Source organism: Penicillium concentricum, assembly GCF_028827145.1.
Source record: "Penicillium concentricum strain IBT 3081 chromosome Unknown utg000002l_segment0_segment0, whole genome shotgun sequence".
Taxonomy (NCBI): Eukaryota; Fungi; Ascomycota; class Eurotiomycetes; order Eurotiales; family Aspergillaceae; genus Penicillium; species Penicillium concentricum.
Genome location: NW_026622755.1, coordinates 1,916,053 through 1,932,328, shown reverse-complemented (window position 1 = coordinate 1,932,328; position 16,276 = coordinate 1,916,053). Strand labels below are relative to the sequence as shown.

Genomic DNA, 16,276 nt, shown 5'->3' with positions numbered 1-16,276 from the left:
TGGCATTTAGGTTACGACATATCTATACATCTTCAGCGGTGATCTCTCTGCATTAATCTTCAAAAGCTTTCTTACCAGTAGTAGGATAGCATAGTACTGGAAGAAGGCAAGCAAATCTAATTCTAGATGTCTTGACACATATCACTCAAGGGCCGTAGGCTTCATTTATTTGGTATAAGTGAGTTGAACGAGACAGTGTTTTGTATGGACTTGAAATGAAATTTCGGCAATATTGTCCTAAAGACAGGATCCACGAAATTTGACTGAAGCAAACCGTCTAGCTCCACTTGCGCCCAACAGCGGCGACTATATGTAGTGAGATATGCACGAAAGTGGATTGTCTTGCCTCAGCTGAATACCCGAAAAAATGTCCGTATCTAAACCCACGCCTCTTTCTAGGCCGTACTTTGGTTTAGTATATAATTTTAGAGTAATTGAGTATTGGACAAAAACCCAGCTTCGATTCCCTGTTCTTTGGATAGATAGTAGAAACCAACTCGTTTCCATATACTGCAAGGTTGATACGGGTTTATTATAGACCTTCGTCAATGAATTAATTAATAAAAATCCCAAATTTTAGGCCATTCAAAAAGGAACCAGTCCCGAACTTCCCCAAGGCATGCATATGCGCTGTTATATGTCTGAATCCTCTCATTTAGTTTCATGCACGTTCCCGCCAGTTACAACCATGCACATCTGGGCATGAAGGCTGTCTACCCGTGTTCAGCCAGCCCAAGAGATGCGGTACTATGCACTCGGTACTCCGTACAGAGTACGCGTACAATTCACTCAATTGACATGGGTTGTTTTGAGACTTGATGATCTCAATGCAGATTCTGGATTTTCCCCCTCTGTGTCTACCCCTCCAAGTTTGCAGGTGCATCCCCATTGATCACATCATCAACATTGGTCGCCTAAGTCTTAGTGGCAGTGCGAAGTAGTGGATAAACTGCATTCGGTATGGGTTACTTGTAATTGAGGGGAATGGAACGCGCCCCCGAAGCTACAGGTCTTTCGTTGACATACTGCATACTACGTACAGTGAACAGCATTTTCATACACCTTTGCCAACTTTACTTTGCAGCTCACTTGCTCTGGTCCGAGTTCCTCTTTGGGCCTCATCATGCAGCTCCATCTTCCGTACCGTGATTCGTTCTCGAGGCCATCTATACGGGTTTCTCTATGCCAGGATCCTCTGAAACACCCGAGTGTCCATTCTTTTGAATGCCCCCGTTGGCCAGGCTGTTCTATATGCGGTCCTGGTAATCCTGGGGTGACTCGGACTGAGAAAATTGTCCCTTCCGTTCTAACGAGCCACCGAGAGGAAGGAAGCTCAGACCCCCCCTTAAACGAAAACACTAAAGTATGCATCATCGGGGCCGGAATTGCAGGTCTGTATCTCGCGCTGATCTTGCAAGATCTCGAGATCCCAAATCTTTCCTGGGATATCCTCGAGGCCAATCGGGATCGCATTGGCGGCCGCATCTATACCCATCGCTTCTCTGAGGCTCACAATGACTACTATGACGTGGGCGCAATGCGGTTTCCGGATATCCCCATCATGTCTCGGGTGTTTGATCTCTTTCGCCGAATGCAAGTGCCATTGAAGGAATTCCATATGCGGGAGATAAACACGAAGACGAAGGGCTATGATATCTCCAAGACCGAAGATAGCCCATCTGCCAAAATTCTCAGTCAATCCTTCGGTCCATACAAAAAGGCCATGCAAAAGGACTTTGTGCAGGGGTTCCAGATCCTAATGGAGGCCGATGCAATGAGCACCCGCGAATACCTCCGAGGGAGTCAAAAGTTAGATTTTACGACAATCCAGTCTGCCGAGAACGACACGACTGGCACAGGCATGTTTGATCAAGCCTTTTCAGAGAGTGTCATGGACTCCTTCGATCTCGATCAACCTATGCCAGGGCTCCAGGGCAGTGGGGCAAGCATGGAATGGTATTCTGTGGATGGCGGCTCTTCAGTGGTGATTGAGCGAATGCGCCAACAAATCAACAGAAACAGCACCATCGAGCTCGGGAAACAAGTTCGTCGCATCGCCATCAATCGTAGCGCCGATCTATCGGTCTCATGTGCGGGCGAGGAAAAGGCTCGCGATGGGTATGCGACGGTTTTCAGCACTACTCCATTGGCATGCCTGCAGCGCATCGATACTGGATCACTCCACCTTAATCCTATTCAAAAAGAAGCCATCCGGTGTTTGCGGTACGAAGACTCTACTAAGGTGGGTATCAAGTTTGCATATCCGTGGTGGATCGTAGACTGCGGGCTTCGAGGGGGCGGTAGTGCCTCGTCGACCCTCCCCTCACGGACCTGCGTCTACCCGTCGCATATCGCCGAGGAGGACTGGAACCAGCCAGCCGTACTGTTGGCCTCTTATACCTGGGGACAAGATGCCACTCGCATGGGGGCTCTGATAAATCCGTCCTCTGCTGATGGGGGTGAGGATGAGGGGGATGATCTGCTAGATCTTGTCCTCCGTGATCTTGCTCAACAACATCAGCAGCATGGAATCACGTATGAGAAGTTGCAAACTTTGTACCGGGATCACCATGCCTTCTGCTGGGGCAACTCGCGCTTTTCGTCGGGGGCCTTTGCGCTGTTTGCCCCGGGACAATTCACCAATCTCTATCCTTCCTTGTCTCTCCCAGCAGCCGATGGCAAATTCCATATTGTAGGGGAGGCCGCTAGTGTCCATCACGGGTGGGTGGTTGGCTCGCTGAACAGTGCATATGTGGCGATCTATCGATTCTTGCTTCGATATGAACAAAAGCGGGCCATCCGGAAGCTGAAGAAGAACTGGGGAAGCGTGCACGAGTTGGATCTCGCGGGCGTTGCTCGTCTTGATGAGTGGTTATGATAGTTTTGTCCATTTCATTGGTGATGCAAGACGGAATTTGCTTTCAACTCGGACGAGCGACACCATGAGGCGGGGTTGTCAATTTTTGTCATGGCCCGGAGCCACTAAGGTGAGTAAATAGTATACTTACGTATGTACGACGATCCGCATAGATTCGAGATATCGGTTTCTGAGAGTCATTGGCCAAAGCCAAAGTGTTTCCGTTTCCTGGTTACACTTGAATAGTTTGTCGCATCTAGAGTTGGAGATGTAAATAATCCGTCTGTACCATTATTGGGGTCGCCTAGGTGGACTACACTTTCTCTCTTTCCCTTTCTCAAAGAAGCGTAAGTCAGATGTTTCTCTTCCCCTCTGCCTTTCCGATAATGACAGTCAGGAACGGCGCCTCCAGACCCCCAGTTTCCATCAATCGATGTCATTGTTGCCAGAGCGGATGCTTCTGTCTCAAACCTCAACTTCAAATATAACTGCAATGCCAACTCCACTACCCACGATAAGGCCTATGAGTGACTTCAGGCCAATATATTTCGCAAAGCTGAAAGGAATCACTCGCAGATCATCATTCGTGGATTGAATCATCGGAGTAAAGTACCATGTCGAGGTGACCCCAAGCCATAGAATGACCCATACCAGCCCAGCAGCTCGCTTCCACGGTGGCACGATGCCTGATGGTTGTTTCACCTGATCTTGCCAGTTATCTGGTATTTGTACCCGCTTCCAAATATTTTGTACACCATCTTCGAGCATTATCCCGAGGACGAAGGTTAAATAGAATGGCATCGAGCCGGACTTTTCCATAGGAACGCTTTGCAGTATATCGACGATGACGTGGAATATTGCAGAAATAAGGAAGACAATGAAAAGATTTGTGTATCGCTCCAGTATTGAAGATCGAGTGAGATTCAAAACATCTCGTGCGACGAAGTTACCGATAGAAGTGAAGGGTTGACGCATGAATTGATGCCAGAATTTCCTGTAAATTGCGTCAGCATAATTATGCATCCTAGTAAAGTAGACATTCTTTACCCCCAGAAGTTGCGCAATGTAAATGCATCGGCCATACTCCCAAAGGCTGGTGGCCAGTCTGCAGGATAATCGAGACCGATCCCGACGAAGAATATTGACAGCACTCGATACGCAAGATCAGTGATTAGACGATTTACCACAAACCAGATAGACAGATGCGTAGCTATTCGCTCTGCCCATTGTGCCTTTGGCACAATCCATTCGATTTCCAACGATGCGGGCTCCTGTAGAGCACGCTCCCTAGCCTTGTGAAGCGACACCGTTTGCACGACGTCTAGCACCAAGCACTGCCATATGATGATTGCTAGCTGTCGCAGCAAAAATCGAGCCCGTGTTGGGACCTGCATACCCCTCCGCAGGTAATACTTTGGATGGGAGGGTACATTCTTCACCTGCCGGTCTGTATTGACAGCGCGAGTTTGAGCAAGTAAGCGAAAGCCTGCGACCAAGCTAGATCCAAAGTCTTGAATGCTCTTTGCACGGCACGAGATGTCCGAGTTGGCCAAAGGATTGAGCAACAACAGATTTGTTGCCTGCAAAGTCGCAATGACAAGTTGTGTTATGGCCTGGCACCATGTGGGACTGCCAGAAGAGCCAAATGGGCGGATGAAGCGGCTGGCGATCCATATCATGACTGGAATGCACAGATAGCGTAGGGGAGAGCTTTTTTGCGTGGTGATGATGATGAAAGCAGGGACGACATTCTGAATCAGGTAGAAGCAAAAGAATTCTAATATGTTTGCACCTGTCGAGTGATACAGCCCGTACATCATGGGGTCCACCCCAAGTGTTGTGTGAGAGGTGAGAGGTGAGAGTGCAAAAAGGGTCCGCGGCTTACTACAACATACGATTCGAGACCCACAAATTTATCGACCAGTTGGTTGACCAGTTCGCTGACCAGTTCGCTGACTTATCAACCAGTTGGTTGAAAACATGAAACATTATTGGTATCACACATTTTTCATTCGGACCGCTGCTCAAACGCTGTCCCCAGAGTCATTAAAAGTTCATGAGCTCGGTAACCTCAAGGTTGCACATGCTTAGGAGCTTAGATCTACCGATCTTTCAACCTTGGAGGAATAGTATGTGTAAATGTCTAGAAGAGAAAATAATTCCCTTAACTATTCTGAAGGCATCACCATTGAATGCCAGGCTTCGTGTCCTAACGTTCAAAGTCGGAATTAGTTGGTCGAGCGAGATGGTCAATGCCCTTCGCCCTCCATATATCAGAGTAAGCATAAGATTTTACTTACTTTACACCCCGTTATGGCGTTATACATCGGGAAGCAAGGGACACGTATATGCGGTTCTAAGCTCAAGCCAATAGGAGAATCTTGGGAGTTCAGCCGCAGTGTTCATCACCCTTTTCGAGCGGTAAGTATTGGGTATAAGTCACCAATAGCAGTGAAATGAAATAGAAACTATTGGGAGAGGTGTCAGATTGCTTTTTTTATATCCCTTTTGTTTTCTTCCATCTTTGCTTCCTACTCAACCATTTCGATGTTATCCACCGTTCTCTTTGCTTTGTTTCTGAGAGCTCTCCTCTATGTCGCCAAAATATTGTTGACCAGCCAGAGGCCTGGCCCCCTGCCACCGGGCCCAAAGCCGATGCCAGTGCTTGGCAACATATATGATCTACCGCCCTCAGGGACACAAGACTGGATGCATTGGTTTCAACACAAAGAGGCTTACGGTTTGCTTTCATGGTTCTTGCTTTCCAAAACACACACGCTGACGCAATGGTTTTCTAGGGCCAGTCAGCTCTATCACGGTGATGGGGCAAACCATCGTTATATTGAATGATGCAAAGTCGGCCGTGGAACTACTAGTGAAGCGCTCCTCAATATACTCCTCGAGGCCAAGTCAAGTCTTTGTGTCCGAATTGTCAGTGCACCTGCTTGTTTGGATCTAGACATAGAGCTGACGCACTGATAACCAACATGTAGGGTTGGATGGGGAAACTTTTTGGGAATGCTAAAATATTCTCCTCGATTACGCTCCTATCGCAAGGTAATGCAACCGTGTATTGGTTCTGAGTCGGCTGTGGCCCAGTACAATCCTCTACAAGAGATAGAAACCCACCGCTTTCTTTTTCGCGTACTCAAAGATCCTACGAAGCTCGTAGAGCACATTCAAACGTGAGTACACAGCCCAGTTGTCTCTTTCAATGTTCAAGACTTTGTATCTTACTTTTTCGCAGACAGGCTGGTGCAATCATTCTGAAAATAGCATACGGGTATACTATCGAGTCGCATAAGCGGGATCCGTTGGTGGAGATTTCAAACCTGGCCCTTCATCATTTTTCCAAAGCTGGTACACCAGGTGCCTGGCTGGTTGATATGATTCCAGCTCGTAGGTCTCTATCTTCGCCTTGCGCTAGTTGATGAAGTGGTATTAACGGAAGCCAGTAAAACACGTCCCCTCCTGGCTTCCCGGAGCAGGTTTCAAGCGCACTGCTCAGGCATGGAGGGATAATCTTACAACTGTCGCCGAAAAGCCCTATGCATTCGTCAATCGGCAAATGGACGAAGATCGGCATCAGCCGTCTTATCTCTCTAACTTATTCAAAACAACAGGACGCCCACCACGCGGTTCGGAAGATGAGTTTGTTGCAAAATGGACAGCTGCATCACTTTATACAGGTGGTGCCGATACTGTGAGGTGCTTGACCCTTCGTTTCTGGTCTTCGACTAACTTTCTCTAGACTGTGTGTGCTGTGGAAGACTTCTTCCTTGCAATGACACTGTATCCCGAGGTCCAACGCAAAGCACAAGATGAGATTGATCGGGTCTTGGGGCCTTTCCAACTGCCAACAACCGGCGATCGCTCTCGTTTGCCATATATCAATGCTCTGTTGAAGGAAGTTTTGCGATGGCATCCGGTGGCACCCATGGGTATTCCCCACGCGTCAAGTGAAGATGATACTTGGGGAGGGTATTTTATACCAAAAGGCTCATTTGTTTTGCCTAATATCTGGTAAGTCTGGGTCGCAACTAATCCCATGATCATCAGATATATGACGGTTTACTGACACCTACCAAAGGGCTATGACACATGATCCTACTGTTTATCATGATCCCATGGTATTCAGGCCAGAGCGCTTTTTGGGGATTGATGGACGTGAGCCCGAGTTCGATCCTCATGATCTTGTCTTTGGATTTGGGCGCCGCATCTGTCCCGCGCGTATTTTGGCAGATAAGACATTGTATTTGAATGCAGCGCAATCGCTTGCAGTCTTCAATATCAGGAAAGCCGTAGAAGATGGGAAGGAAGTTGAGGCCCAACCAACATTCCAGCCTGGGGTCAGCAGCCATCCAGTACCATGGAAGTTTCACATCGAACCTCGCAGCGCAGCTCATGAATCCCTCATTCGTTCCGTGGAGCAGAAACATCCATGGGAGGCGAGCAATGCGCCTGACCTAGTGGGTATATAATCATCATTTTATTTGAAATTTGCATAACTCTCTTGCTGCCTGGCTGCTTAATATATGGCGTTTCTCTTCTCGACTTTCTCGACTCCTCTGAATGAACTTGATTTGAGGATTTTCTTCGCTATAAAGTATTCTTGCAACCACAAACCATGTTTATAGCTTGTGTTCTCGCTGAGCATTGAAATTCGTAGCTGTGACCAGATGATCAATGGCCTTTGTATTCACCAATCCCGGATGTGCCTGTGAAACATTATTGATTCCAACAAGTTTCATAGCTGTTTCCAGTTCGCTTTGTAAAACTAAGGAACGAGTTAGAAGATGCAGATAGCACAATCATCGGGAAAGTCTTGGACATACTGTTAGTCAAATGGACCACGCCCTCTTCGCCGTAGTTGAGCGCATATAGAAACGGACGCCCAATAAGTACACCTTTGGCCCCTAGACAAAGAGCCTTGAGAATATCGGTTCCACGGGCTATTCCCCCGTCGAGATATACTTCAGTCTGTTGGAAAATGGCCGGATCGTGATAATGCAGCTCCAGCAGGGTCAAAAGTGCCGGCGGCGAGCTGTCCAGGTTTCTACCTCCGTGGTTGCTAAAGGAGCATCCTGTTAGAATGTGAACTCACAAGAATTAAACGTAGACTCACCTTAGTATAATCCCTTGAACTCCCAACTGAGCGGCAATTTGGGCATCCTCGACACATTGAATCCCCTTCAGCATCACCTTGCCTTTCCAGACTTTCTTCAGCCATGGTAAATCGCCCCAGCTCAGCGAGCTATCAATAAAACCTCCGGTTGTCCTGGTAAGTCCACTTCCCGACTTATCATTTCTGGCTATTGTCCCAGTCATGGGCATTGAGATGACTTGCTCGGTGCGCACACGCTCATCTGCCTCCCGCTTTCCGGGGACGGGTGCATCTATTGTCACCATAATCGCGCGAATACCCGCGGCCCAAACCCTTTTAAGAAGTAATTCGGTCACCGACCGATCTTTGTGAACGTATAACTGAAAGAAGAAATTTGCCTTTGGGGCTGCCGAAACAATATCTTCCAATGGGTACGATGCAGTGGTCGCGATCTGTCGTCGAGTTGTTAGTTGTATGTTTGTAGTATATGCGAGCAACATACGCAGTGGATTATATTTCTGGCTGCGGCAGCCCTCGCAATTCCTTTTTCTCCTGTCTCATGAGCAAGCTTAGCCATAGCAGCAGGTGCGATCATGATAGGTGAAGAAGTTCCGATCCCTTGAAATTGGCATCGGGTATCCACGTTTGTTACATCTCGCATCAATCGAGGTCGGAACCATATCCTACTGTAGAATGACTGATTCGCTTGTTTTGAGATGAGGTCATTAGCCGCAGATGAATAGAATGCCCATGCCTTCTTTGAGAGGGTCTCTTGTGCGACTCTCTCAAAATCATGACTGCTGAGTATGCTAGACAGAGGAGGCTTAGAGAACTCCAAAGCTTTTGGTGTATGTTTCAATGACAAGTCACTGGAACGCTGTCGCCATGCATCGTCGATACTATTAAGATCAAGATTTCCCATGTGTTTAGATGAGGGCAGAGTGCTTTCAATCAGGCCATCACTGTGCACTTGGTGGAACGAATGTGTTGCCTCATGACCCGCGCATCGTAGGATGACTATGTTGAGTTAGTTATCTTCGGTGAGCTTCAGTCCTGTTCAAAATTGCATACCGCTGGCACCGCCTGGGTGAACGCTTGCAAAGTGCGTGAAATCCCACACTTTATTTCCAACCACTATCCAGCAATCATCTGCCTCGCAGTGTTTGGTCACCTCTTTCACGGAAATTAAATGTTCTGCTACCATTTTGGTGGGTGTCAAGAAGCTCAAGATCAAGTGTGTTTCAACGGGGATTCATTAAGAACATGCAACTGCCGAGATTATGAGTTAAAAGTTAATAATCACCATCAAAGTGCGTCTTGACTCGGAAAATGGTGGTTCCCTTTCCCACTAGGAATGTTGGAGAGGTTACTATGTTGTATATGCATTTTATGAGTGAACTTGTCTCATAAGGGGATGTAGCCCCTGCATAGACCTTTTCCGGAACCCTCCCACTAGCTTTGCATTTATTTTGAAGATCCAGCATCACTCATATTCTCAATAGAGACCGACTAATAACACTTTCCTTCCATGTTAAACAGACCACGCCTAGAAGTTATCACTTAAACTATAACCTCTATAGCACAGAAATAGTGAGACATTTCACTGCGCCAAGTCTTGGGAGGCAAATACAAAACAAAGCAAAATGGCCAGAGCGTCAGCAAAACCTGTCCAATGAGATGAACCTCGGCATCCAGGGCATAGTGGACCAAGATGTGATTGGTAAACTACAATGTTAGCTCGGCTTTATTTATCAAAAAAAACATTTCAGAATGTTAGAAATCTCAACATTCAATGATGCGAAAAGGTAGAGGTCTGTCGGAATATGAATGTTTAGATCTTCGTCAGAACCCTGAAGATCAGCCGCTTCTCGGGTTCCACTCGGAACCCGACCCTCATGGACTGGCCATCATAATTTGCACCACCTCGGTATTGTTTATTGCCAGTGCAGTCAATGGCCTAGTCACCCTCAATATCACACGATTTTCATCCGAATTCGATTTAGACCCCGGGGTTGAATTATGGTGAGAGATATCTCCTCTGGATACACAACCAAAGCTGACAAACTCGACAGGCCAATGTCGATGTACTATCTTGCTCAAGGCTGCACATTCCTGCTGGCAGGATCTTTAGCAGACATCCTAGGGAGCAGGAGAGCATTTTTGTCCGGATGCTTTCTGCAGACTATTTGCCATCTGACTAGCGGATTGGCCCAGACTGGCGCGCAGCTTATTACTGTCAGATTTCTGTCTGGTGTGGCTTACCCAATGTGTTTCATTTCTGCAATGATCATTCACAGTGAGAATCTTTCGATTGAAAAATTACGCAATTTGGCATTTTCCTGTACGAGTGCAAGTCAATATATTGGCTCTGGGATAGGCATTGTCCTGAGTGGAGTACTGGAGACTACTGGTTGGCGATGGGGCTTCCACTGTGCCACAACTTTGAGCCTATTTGGGTTTCTCCTATCAATTTGGACGATTCCCCAACACGCCGATGAACCAAAATATATCCCATGGACAGAGCTGGTTGAAGATATCGATTGGTCTGGAACTCTGCTGGCTAGCTCATTGATGGCGCTCCTGTTCTCTGCCTTGGCGTACGCATCCCCATCTCACGGTCTATATTTTTGAAATGCTGATCAAATAATAACTACGGAGTAGTGTCATCACAAACAATGTGGCTGACATTGGGAAATCGTGTCTCTTCGTTCCTCTTGCGCTTGGTTGGATCCTCCTTATTGCTTTCCTGTTTTGGCAAGATTGCTGGGAAAGAGACAGCATACAGCGCATTCAGAATTCTCTTTGGGCAAATCGCCATTTCCTCTCCATCGTTCTGGTTATTTTCTTCGTCTACGCATCTTCTCACTCTACTTCGCAACTTATGATCTTCGTATTCCAACGAGCACAGGGCCTTTCGGTTCAACAATCATCTTGGCAATACTTGGCAGTCCCAATCACCGGCGCACTAAGCAGTCTGTTCACTGGATGTTTCTTATCTCGTGTTGAAGCCACCCAGATTCTCGTCATTGCAATAGTGCTCTCTAGTCTCTCTCCACTCTTCATGGCTACTTTAAGCCCAGCTTGGCCTTACTGGAAATGTGCAATGCCCGCCGTTTTCTTGAATTCGGTGGCATCAAATTCGATTATCCCAATTGCCACAATGATGGTCGCTGGGTATTCCCCTTTGGAGACACAGGGATTTGCAATGAGGGTGATATGCACTGTGGCAATGATTGGAGCCTCGGTGGGCGTGACACTGACTGCACTTATTTCAAACGATGTCAGCACACAGCTACTTCATACCCCCGACCGGAGTACTTATTTGCTCGAATCTCCAGAGATATGGATGAGTGGCTATCGGGCTGCATTCTGGTTCTTGTTCTCGCTGAACTTGGTCGGCTTGGCCGTCACTTTTGGCTGCTTGCGAAAACTTGGATACTTGGGTCGTAAATTAGATATCGGCTGTTAAAAAGAAATTCATTTCTTCTTACTTATCCGAGTTCCATGTTCTCATTACTATGGGAATAAGTACTCTCATTTATCACAGGACGTCTAATTGTACACAAGCTGGGAATTGGATCCAGACCTTTGAATGAGAGATCGACAACGAATAGGACAATTGGCTACTACCTTCCCTATTGAATTATAATATAAAAGAACCAAAGCCATTAATACCCCCTGTTTTTCCGCTTCAATCGTCCTTGAGTAACCATACCTCGGCTAGTATTCACAGAATACGACAGCGCAATTTTATAAGAGAGGGATATATGTTCATACACTTACAAGTAAACTGGTGACCAGGAACAACCCATCCGATATTTGGGTTCATGGAAAACTTGAGCGAAAAACGAACACCATGTCACCTCCAAAACAGAATATTCTCTTCCTCACAAGCCCAGAGCATGGACAGTCCAACGTCGCACTTGCAGTGACCGAAGAGTTTCTGCGCCGTGGCGAGTTCGAAGTCCACATCGCCTCCTTCAAAGACCTATTGCCTCGTGTGCAAGAAATAAATGATCAAGCGGGTTACGACCAAGTTATTCACTTTCATCCAATTGCAGGCCCGGGCATGTCCGAGATCGTGACCCGTACAACACCAGATATAACTCATCTGCCAGGGCTTGCCGGAACGCGTGATGCATGTAACATAATCAACATATCCGTGCTAGGATGGAAGCCTGACGAGTATATACGATCATATCGAAGCTCTCTCGAGATTTTGAAAGATGTCCGTCCAGTCGTCGTGGTTGCAGATCCATTATTGCATTTAGGACTGGATGCCGCTCGCAGTATTGACACACGAATTGTGATACTTTGGCCTGTGCCTTTGAAAGATGTGGTGGTAACTGTGCAACCGAAAGCTGGCATATTTTGGAAATACCCCCTGTGAGTAACTGATATCTCTTGGGTGGAGTTCAAGGATCTCGCTGACTTTAATGTTCAGCACCGGGTCAGGATATCCATACCCCCTACCATGGAGCCTGATTCTTGCCAACATATACATGGTATTTTGCTTCGGTTATATTGTTCGGTTGGGCAAGCCCATGCGCGATCTTTTGAACATTCGAAAGAAAGCAGGAATCCGGACTGAATTCCCCCACGTGGCGCCTTATTGCGAAGACCACCTACACCTCTCGCCATCATTTCGAGAGATGGACTATCCGTTATACGTCCCGGAGAATGTCATCAGCTGCGGTCCGATCCTCCGGTCATCTTTATCACTTATAGAAAGCGACCCTGCATTGAATTCGTGGTTGAAGGAGCCAACAATTCTGATATGTCTTGGGTCACATGTCCAAGCTCCAGATAATGATGCAATGCAGATGACGATGGCGATCCAGGCCGTTTTGAGTGAGTTTCCTAATATGCAGGTCTTGTGGAAGCTCAAATATGACTGGGAAAGCTCCCCGACGGTCAAGAATGTTCTCGGACCTCTTGTCAATTCTGATAAAGTGAGAGTTGTCCCATGGATCAAGCCGGAGATCATATCTGTTTTGGAAGACGGTGATATAGTCGTATATGTCCATCATGGAGGAGCGAACTCATTTTTCGAGGCGTGCAAGTAAGCTTTCCTTGGGGCCACAAATTAATGAAAAGAAAAGTGCTAATGCCTGTTCCCAGGGCTGGTGTTCCCCAGGTCATTCTCCCCCAGTGGTTCGACACATACGATTGTCCGTCCCGAGTAGAGTGGCTAGGAATCGGCTTACACGGAAGCCGCAATGTGGCACCGAAAATCAACGGATCAGTGCTGTCTTCAGCCCTGCTGCAAATACTAAAGGATAAAGGGATTCAGGCCCGGGCCAGAGCCATTGGAGATTTGTGCAAGAGGACCGAAGGACGCGTAGTTGCTCATGATCAGATCGTACAATATGCCAAGAAATAGTTGTGAGTGTGGATGCAGTAAATTCATTGAGTCATGGGCTTCCACGGTTCTCGTTCTCGAGGGCTGGGAGCGTGCGGGCGTGTATTTTGGAGAATGACATAAGTGAAGTCCAAGTCAACAACAATTTAATAAGGTACTTGGACCAAACCATTCAACTGGAATTCGTGTACTCAATCATATAAATCATGAAAGAGGGAAGGGAAAAAACAGCAACCGCGATCCTCAACGCCCGTGCCCATATCCAAAAAGAAAGGTTCCAGTGACTGTGATTAGACAGTCGACAGCTCTCTCAGAATTCGCCGGACATCTTGCCGAGATTGACGCAGCTCCTCATCAACAGTTCCGTTGGCATGTCTCGCCTTCACCTCATAGTGTAGCTCAACCAGCTCCTTCGCACGACGAAGATCGACCTTATCGTCTGCTGGGGTCTTATCTGCCAACGCGCTTCCAGACTCGGTTGAATCCGAGCGTGTGTTATTCTTGTGCACATTGACCAGTGCCAGGGCCTCGTTGTGACCCTGTGCCATGCTGTCAGCATTGTCATATTGTCTGGTGGGGTACTATCTCTTATCCACGCGGTTTGGACGCGTTCATCGTAGTGGGGCAACCTTCTGAAGGAATGATACTTACGCAGACGCGGAGGGAATTGATGTCCGAGAGAATTTCTGCGACTTGCATGTTGATGGGTCTGATGTTTGAGTCGAGAGAGACATTTAATGTCTAAGTCAGAGCCAAACGTTGCAATGTCTTGGCATACGGGAACCTGGCATTTCCAGACTTATTCACAGTCCCGTTTTCACTCTTGACTCTGATGACTCTGATGGAGATATTGGTATGGAGCCTCCAAGGCTCCTTGGATTTGTTTAGATTATTCATTAATTTGTTTATCGTCTCCTGGATGTATTCTCGAGAGATTGCAGGACACCCCTGGTTCAGACAGTTTTTCTTTGAATCCCCAAATGATCGTGTCACCATATATACTTCTAGTCTCTATAAGTCAAAATATACAACACTCAAAAGACATATCTAAGTCTCCTTGAACTCATACCGCCCCTCCCGGTCCTGCACCTCAACCTCAATCCGTCCCTCCTCGATCTCCTTTCCATCAACCTCAATCGACGCCCTCATAAAATCACCCGCTTTGACTTGTCCAACACCCTTGGGCGTACCGGTAAGAACAATATCACCCTTCTCCAGCGTCATCACGCGCGATATCTGCGCCAGCTGCTGCGGAATGCGGTGCAACATCAGGCTGGTCGAGTCAGCCTGGCGCTCGTTCTTGCCAACGCTGAGGCGTAGGAATACGTCGTGCGGGTTAGGGATGCGCGACTTGGCAATCTCCTGCGAGATAGGGCAGAAGGTGTCGAAGCCCTTAGCGATGGACCAGGGAAGGCCCTTCTTCTTTGCCTCGTCCTGCACGTTGCGGGCTGTCATATCAATCGCGAGCACGTAGCCTGTTTATCACAATGGGGTATTTTGTTAGCGACTTGCTGCTTCGAGCCCCTGTCCTTAGTCCACCGCTGTGGTGTGCAATGCGGTATGCCCATTCGGATCCAGATTGCATGCTGTACTCACTCTGAATCGCGTCCAATGCAGCCTTCTCATCATTGGGGTCGAGATCGCGCACGGTCTTGCCGATCACCAGACCCAATTCAACCTCATAGTGCAGGCTGACGCCCTTAGGGCGGAGGACGGGACCCGAGCCGGGGGAGAGGATGGATGATGCGGGCTTGAGGAAAAAGAATGGTTGCTTGGGTGCTGTGTTGTTGAGCTCGGTAATGTGATCGCTATATCAATTTATGCTGTTAGCAATTGTGGCCGAGGGAGAGACCTAGGCGGCTAGGCCGTCGGAACTCCCGAGGGAAACGGGGAGACAGGGAGACTCACGCATAGTTACGACCGATGCACATAATCTTGCGACAGTTGGCGCGAATAGAAGCCATTTTGAGCAGAATTGAAGCTATTGAGAAAGAAGAATTATTAAGGAAAGAAGTTGGGGAGCGTTAATCGGAGGTTCGGGTGTTCTTCCGAAAGATGCGGAGAACTCCATTTCCGCGCAGGTGGGGGGCTGGAAAAGGTCCATAAATTTCATTTTTCCACACTTAGTGGAATGAGCATATACATTTAGGAAAATGATGAATAACTCAGCAATCCAGACTGTGATAGAGGATGTAAAGGCAATTATGATTGCAGTGGACGGGATCGTTCGCGGAACCGACATTGTGCAACTATTCAGTCTTCTAGTTATAGTAATCTTCCCCAGATGACATAGTAAACCCAATAAATATCTGTGCCGCGGGGCCTTAGCGAATAGCTTTCCTCTAGGTAAGCTCCTGCATATTTGGCCACAGGCCGAAAATCCCCGACAGGGAACACTTCATCCACCCTGGAAATGGCGGCTCAGGGTAAGTCTGCGGATGGAGAATGGTACAACCTAACGCTTAGGTTAGATTTAATAGGTAATATGGCATAAAGGTGGGCGTACCATGGGCCTAGAGGATCTTTTTTCTAGGACGTAAGATAATCATTTGGGCTGCTCAACATGGTACCTCGACTACTGACACGATATATATTATGTTTGATCAACGAACTTTATACTATATTCAAAAATGGATTATTCACGCAAGAGTTCAAACATCATTACAGTTTGGTCCTCGAAGGTACATATATTGCATAGCCTTCTGTTATTTGAGAGTAAATATATCAACAGCGCTTGAAGTTTCATATCAAGCCACAACTATCGGCTGGCTTGTCCGAGCATCGGAAACATGTTCCGAGCAATTCAATATCTATAGAAGACAAAGTGAAAGTGGAGAGAGTTCCATTTTATGAGAGTACGCCTGTGAAGTCTGTTGGGGCCTCAGAAACTATGACTTCAATCTCCAATCCTTGAAGTCTTGAGCTATCCAGGACATATCCCCAGGTCTCAAAA

General features: G+C 47.3%; 9 protein-coding genes across 9 annotated transcripts; 4 read left to right on the top strand and 5 right to left on the bottom strand.

Annotated features, from left to right (window-relative positions):
- Positions 1 to 1,123: 1,123 nt before the first annotated feature.
- On the top strand, positions 1,124 to 2,878 carry N7517_004309 (flavin monoamine oxidase family protein; the record flags this gene model as incomplete). The annotated part of the gene is made up of 1 exon (XM_056722039.1): positions 1,124 to 2,878. The coding sequence occupies one exon, from the start codon at positions 1,124 to 1,126 to the stop codon at positions 2,876 to 2,878; it is 1,755 nt and encodes a 584-aa protein (XP_056578289.1).
- A 444-nt stretch (positions 2,879 to 3,322) lies between these two features.
- Positions 3,323 to 4,740, bottom strand: N7517_004308 (wax synthase family protein; the record flags this gene model as incomplete). Its single annotated transcript, XM_056722038.1, has 2 exons — positions 3,323 to 3,851; positions 3,905 to 4,740. Coding segments are annotated over 2 exons (1,365 nt in total), but the record flags the coding sequence as incomplete, so codon positions are not given.
- Positions 4,741 to 5,404: 664 nt separating this feature from the next.
- Positions 5,405 to 7,338, top strand: fmaG (cytochrome P450 monooxygenase fmaG; the record flags this gene model as incomplete). The annotated part of the gene is made up of 7 exons (XM_056722037.1): positions 5,405 to 5,597; positions 5,656 to 5,788; positions 5,851 to 6,042; positions 6,105 to 6,256; positions 6,313 to 6,560; positions 6,609 to 6,880; positions 6,948 to 7,338. 7 exons carry the CDS (start codon positions 5,405 to 5,407, stop codon positions 7,336 to 7,338), a joined length of 1,581 nt encoding a protein of 526 aa, XP_056578287.1.
- A 150-nt stretch (positions 7,339 to 7,488) lies between these two features.
- Positions 7,489 to 9,165, bottom strand: N7517_004306 (Aldolase-type TIM barrel; the record flags this gene model as incomplete). The annotated part of the gene is made up of 5 exons (XM_056722036.1): positions 7,489 to 7,634; positions 7,693 to 7,928; positions 7,983 to 8,413; positions 8,464 to 8,978; positions 9,033 to 9,165. The coding sequence occupies 5 exons, from the start codon at positions 9,163 to 9,165 to the stop codon at positions 7,489 to 7,491; spliced, it is 1,461 nt and encodes a 486-aa protein (XP_056578286.1).
- Positions 9,166 to 9,753: 588 nt separating this feature from the next.
- N7517_004305 (uncharacterized protein) lies at positions 9,754 to 11,430 on the top strand (the record flags this gene model as incomplete). Its single annotated transcript, XM_056722035.1, has 3 exons — positions 9,754 to 9,983; positions 10,034 to 10,558; positions 10,623 to 11,430. The coding sequence occupies 3 exons, from the start codon at positions 9,754 to 9,756 to the stop codon at positions 11,428 to 11,430; spliced, it is 1,563 nt and encodes a 520-aa protein (XP_056578285.1).
- Positions 11,431 to 11,817: 387 nt separating this feature from the next.
- Positions 11,818 to 13,344, top strand: N7517_004304 (glycosyltransferase family 1 protein; the record flags this gene model as incomplete). Its single annotated transcript, XM_056722034.1, has 3 exons — positions 11,818 to 12,347; positions 12,406 to 13,023; positions 13,083 to 13,344. The coding sequence occupies 3 exons, from the start codon at positions 11,818 to 11,820 to the stop codon at positions 13,342 to 13,344; spliced, it is 1,410 nt and encodes a 469-aa protein (XP_056578284.1).
- Positions 13,345 to 13,613: 269 nt separating this feature from the next.
- On the bottom strand, positions 13,614 to 14,022 carry N7517_004303 (uncharacterized protein; the record flags this gene model as incomplete). The annotated part of the gene is made up of 2 exons (XM_056722033.1): positions 13,614 to 13,862; positions 13,975 to 14,022. 2 exons carry the CDS (start codon positions 14,020 to 14,022, stop codon positions 13,614 to 13,616), a joined length of 297 nt encoding a protein of 98 aa, XP_056578283.1.
- A 348-nt stretch (positions 14,023 to 14,370) lies between these two features.
- On the bottom strand, positions 14,371 to 15,287 carry N7517_004302 (fumarylacetoacetate hydrolase family protein; the record flags this gene model as incomplete). Its single annotated transcript, XM_056722032.1, has 3 exons — positions 14,371 to 14,798; positions 14,920 to 15,131; positions 15,232 to 15,287. 3 exons carry the CDS (start codon positions 15,285 to 15,287, stop codon positions 14,371 to 14,373), a joined length of 696 nt encoding a protein of 231 aa, XP_056578282.1.
- Positions 15,288 to 15,304: 17 nt separating this feature from the next.
- Positions 15,305 to 15,565, bottom strand: N7517_004301 (uncharacterized protein; the record flags this gene model as incomplete). Its single annotated transcript, XM_056722031.1, has 2 exons — positions 15,305 to 15,412; positions 15,467 to 15,565. The coding sequence occupies 2 exons, from the start codon at positions 15,563 to 15,565 to the stop codon at positions 15,305 to 15,307; spliced, it is 207 nt and encodes a 68-aa protein (XP_056578281.1).
- Between the last annotated feature and the right edge of the window lie 711 nt (positions 15,566 to 16,276).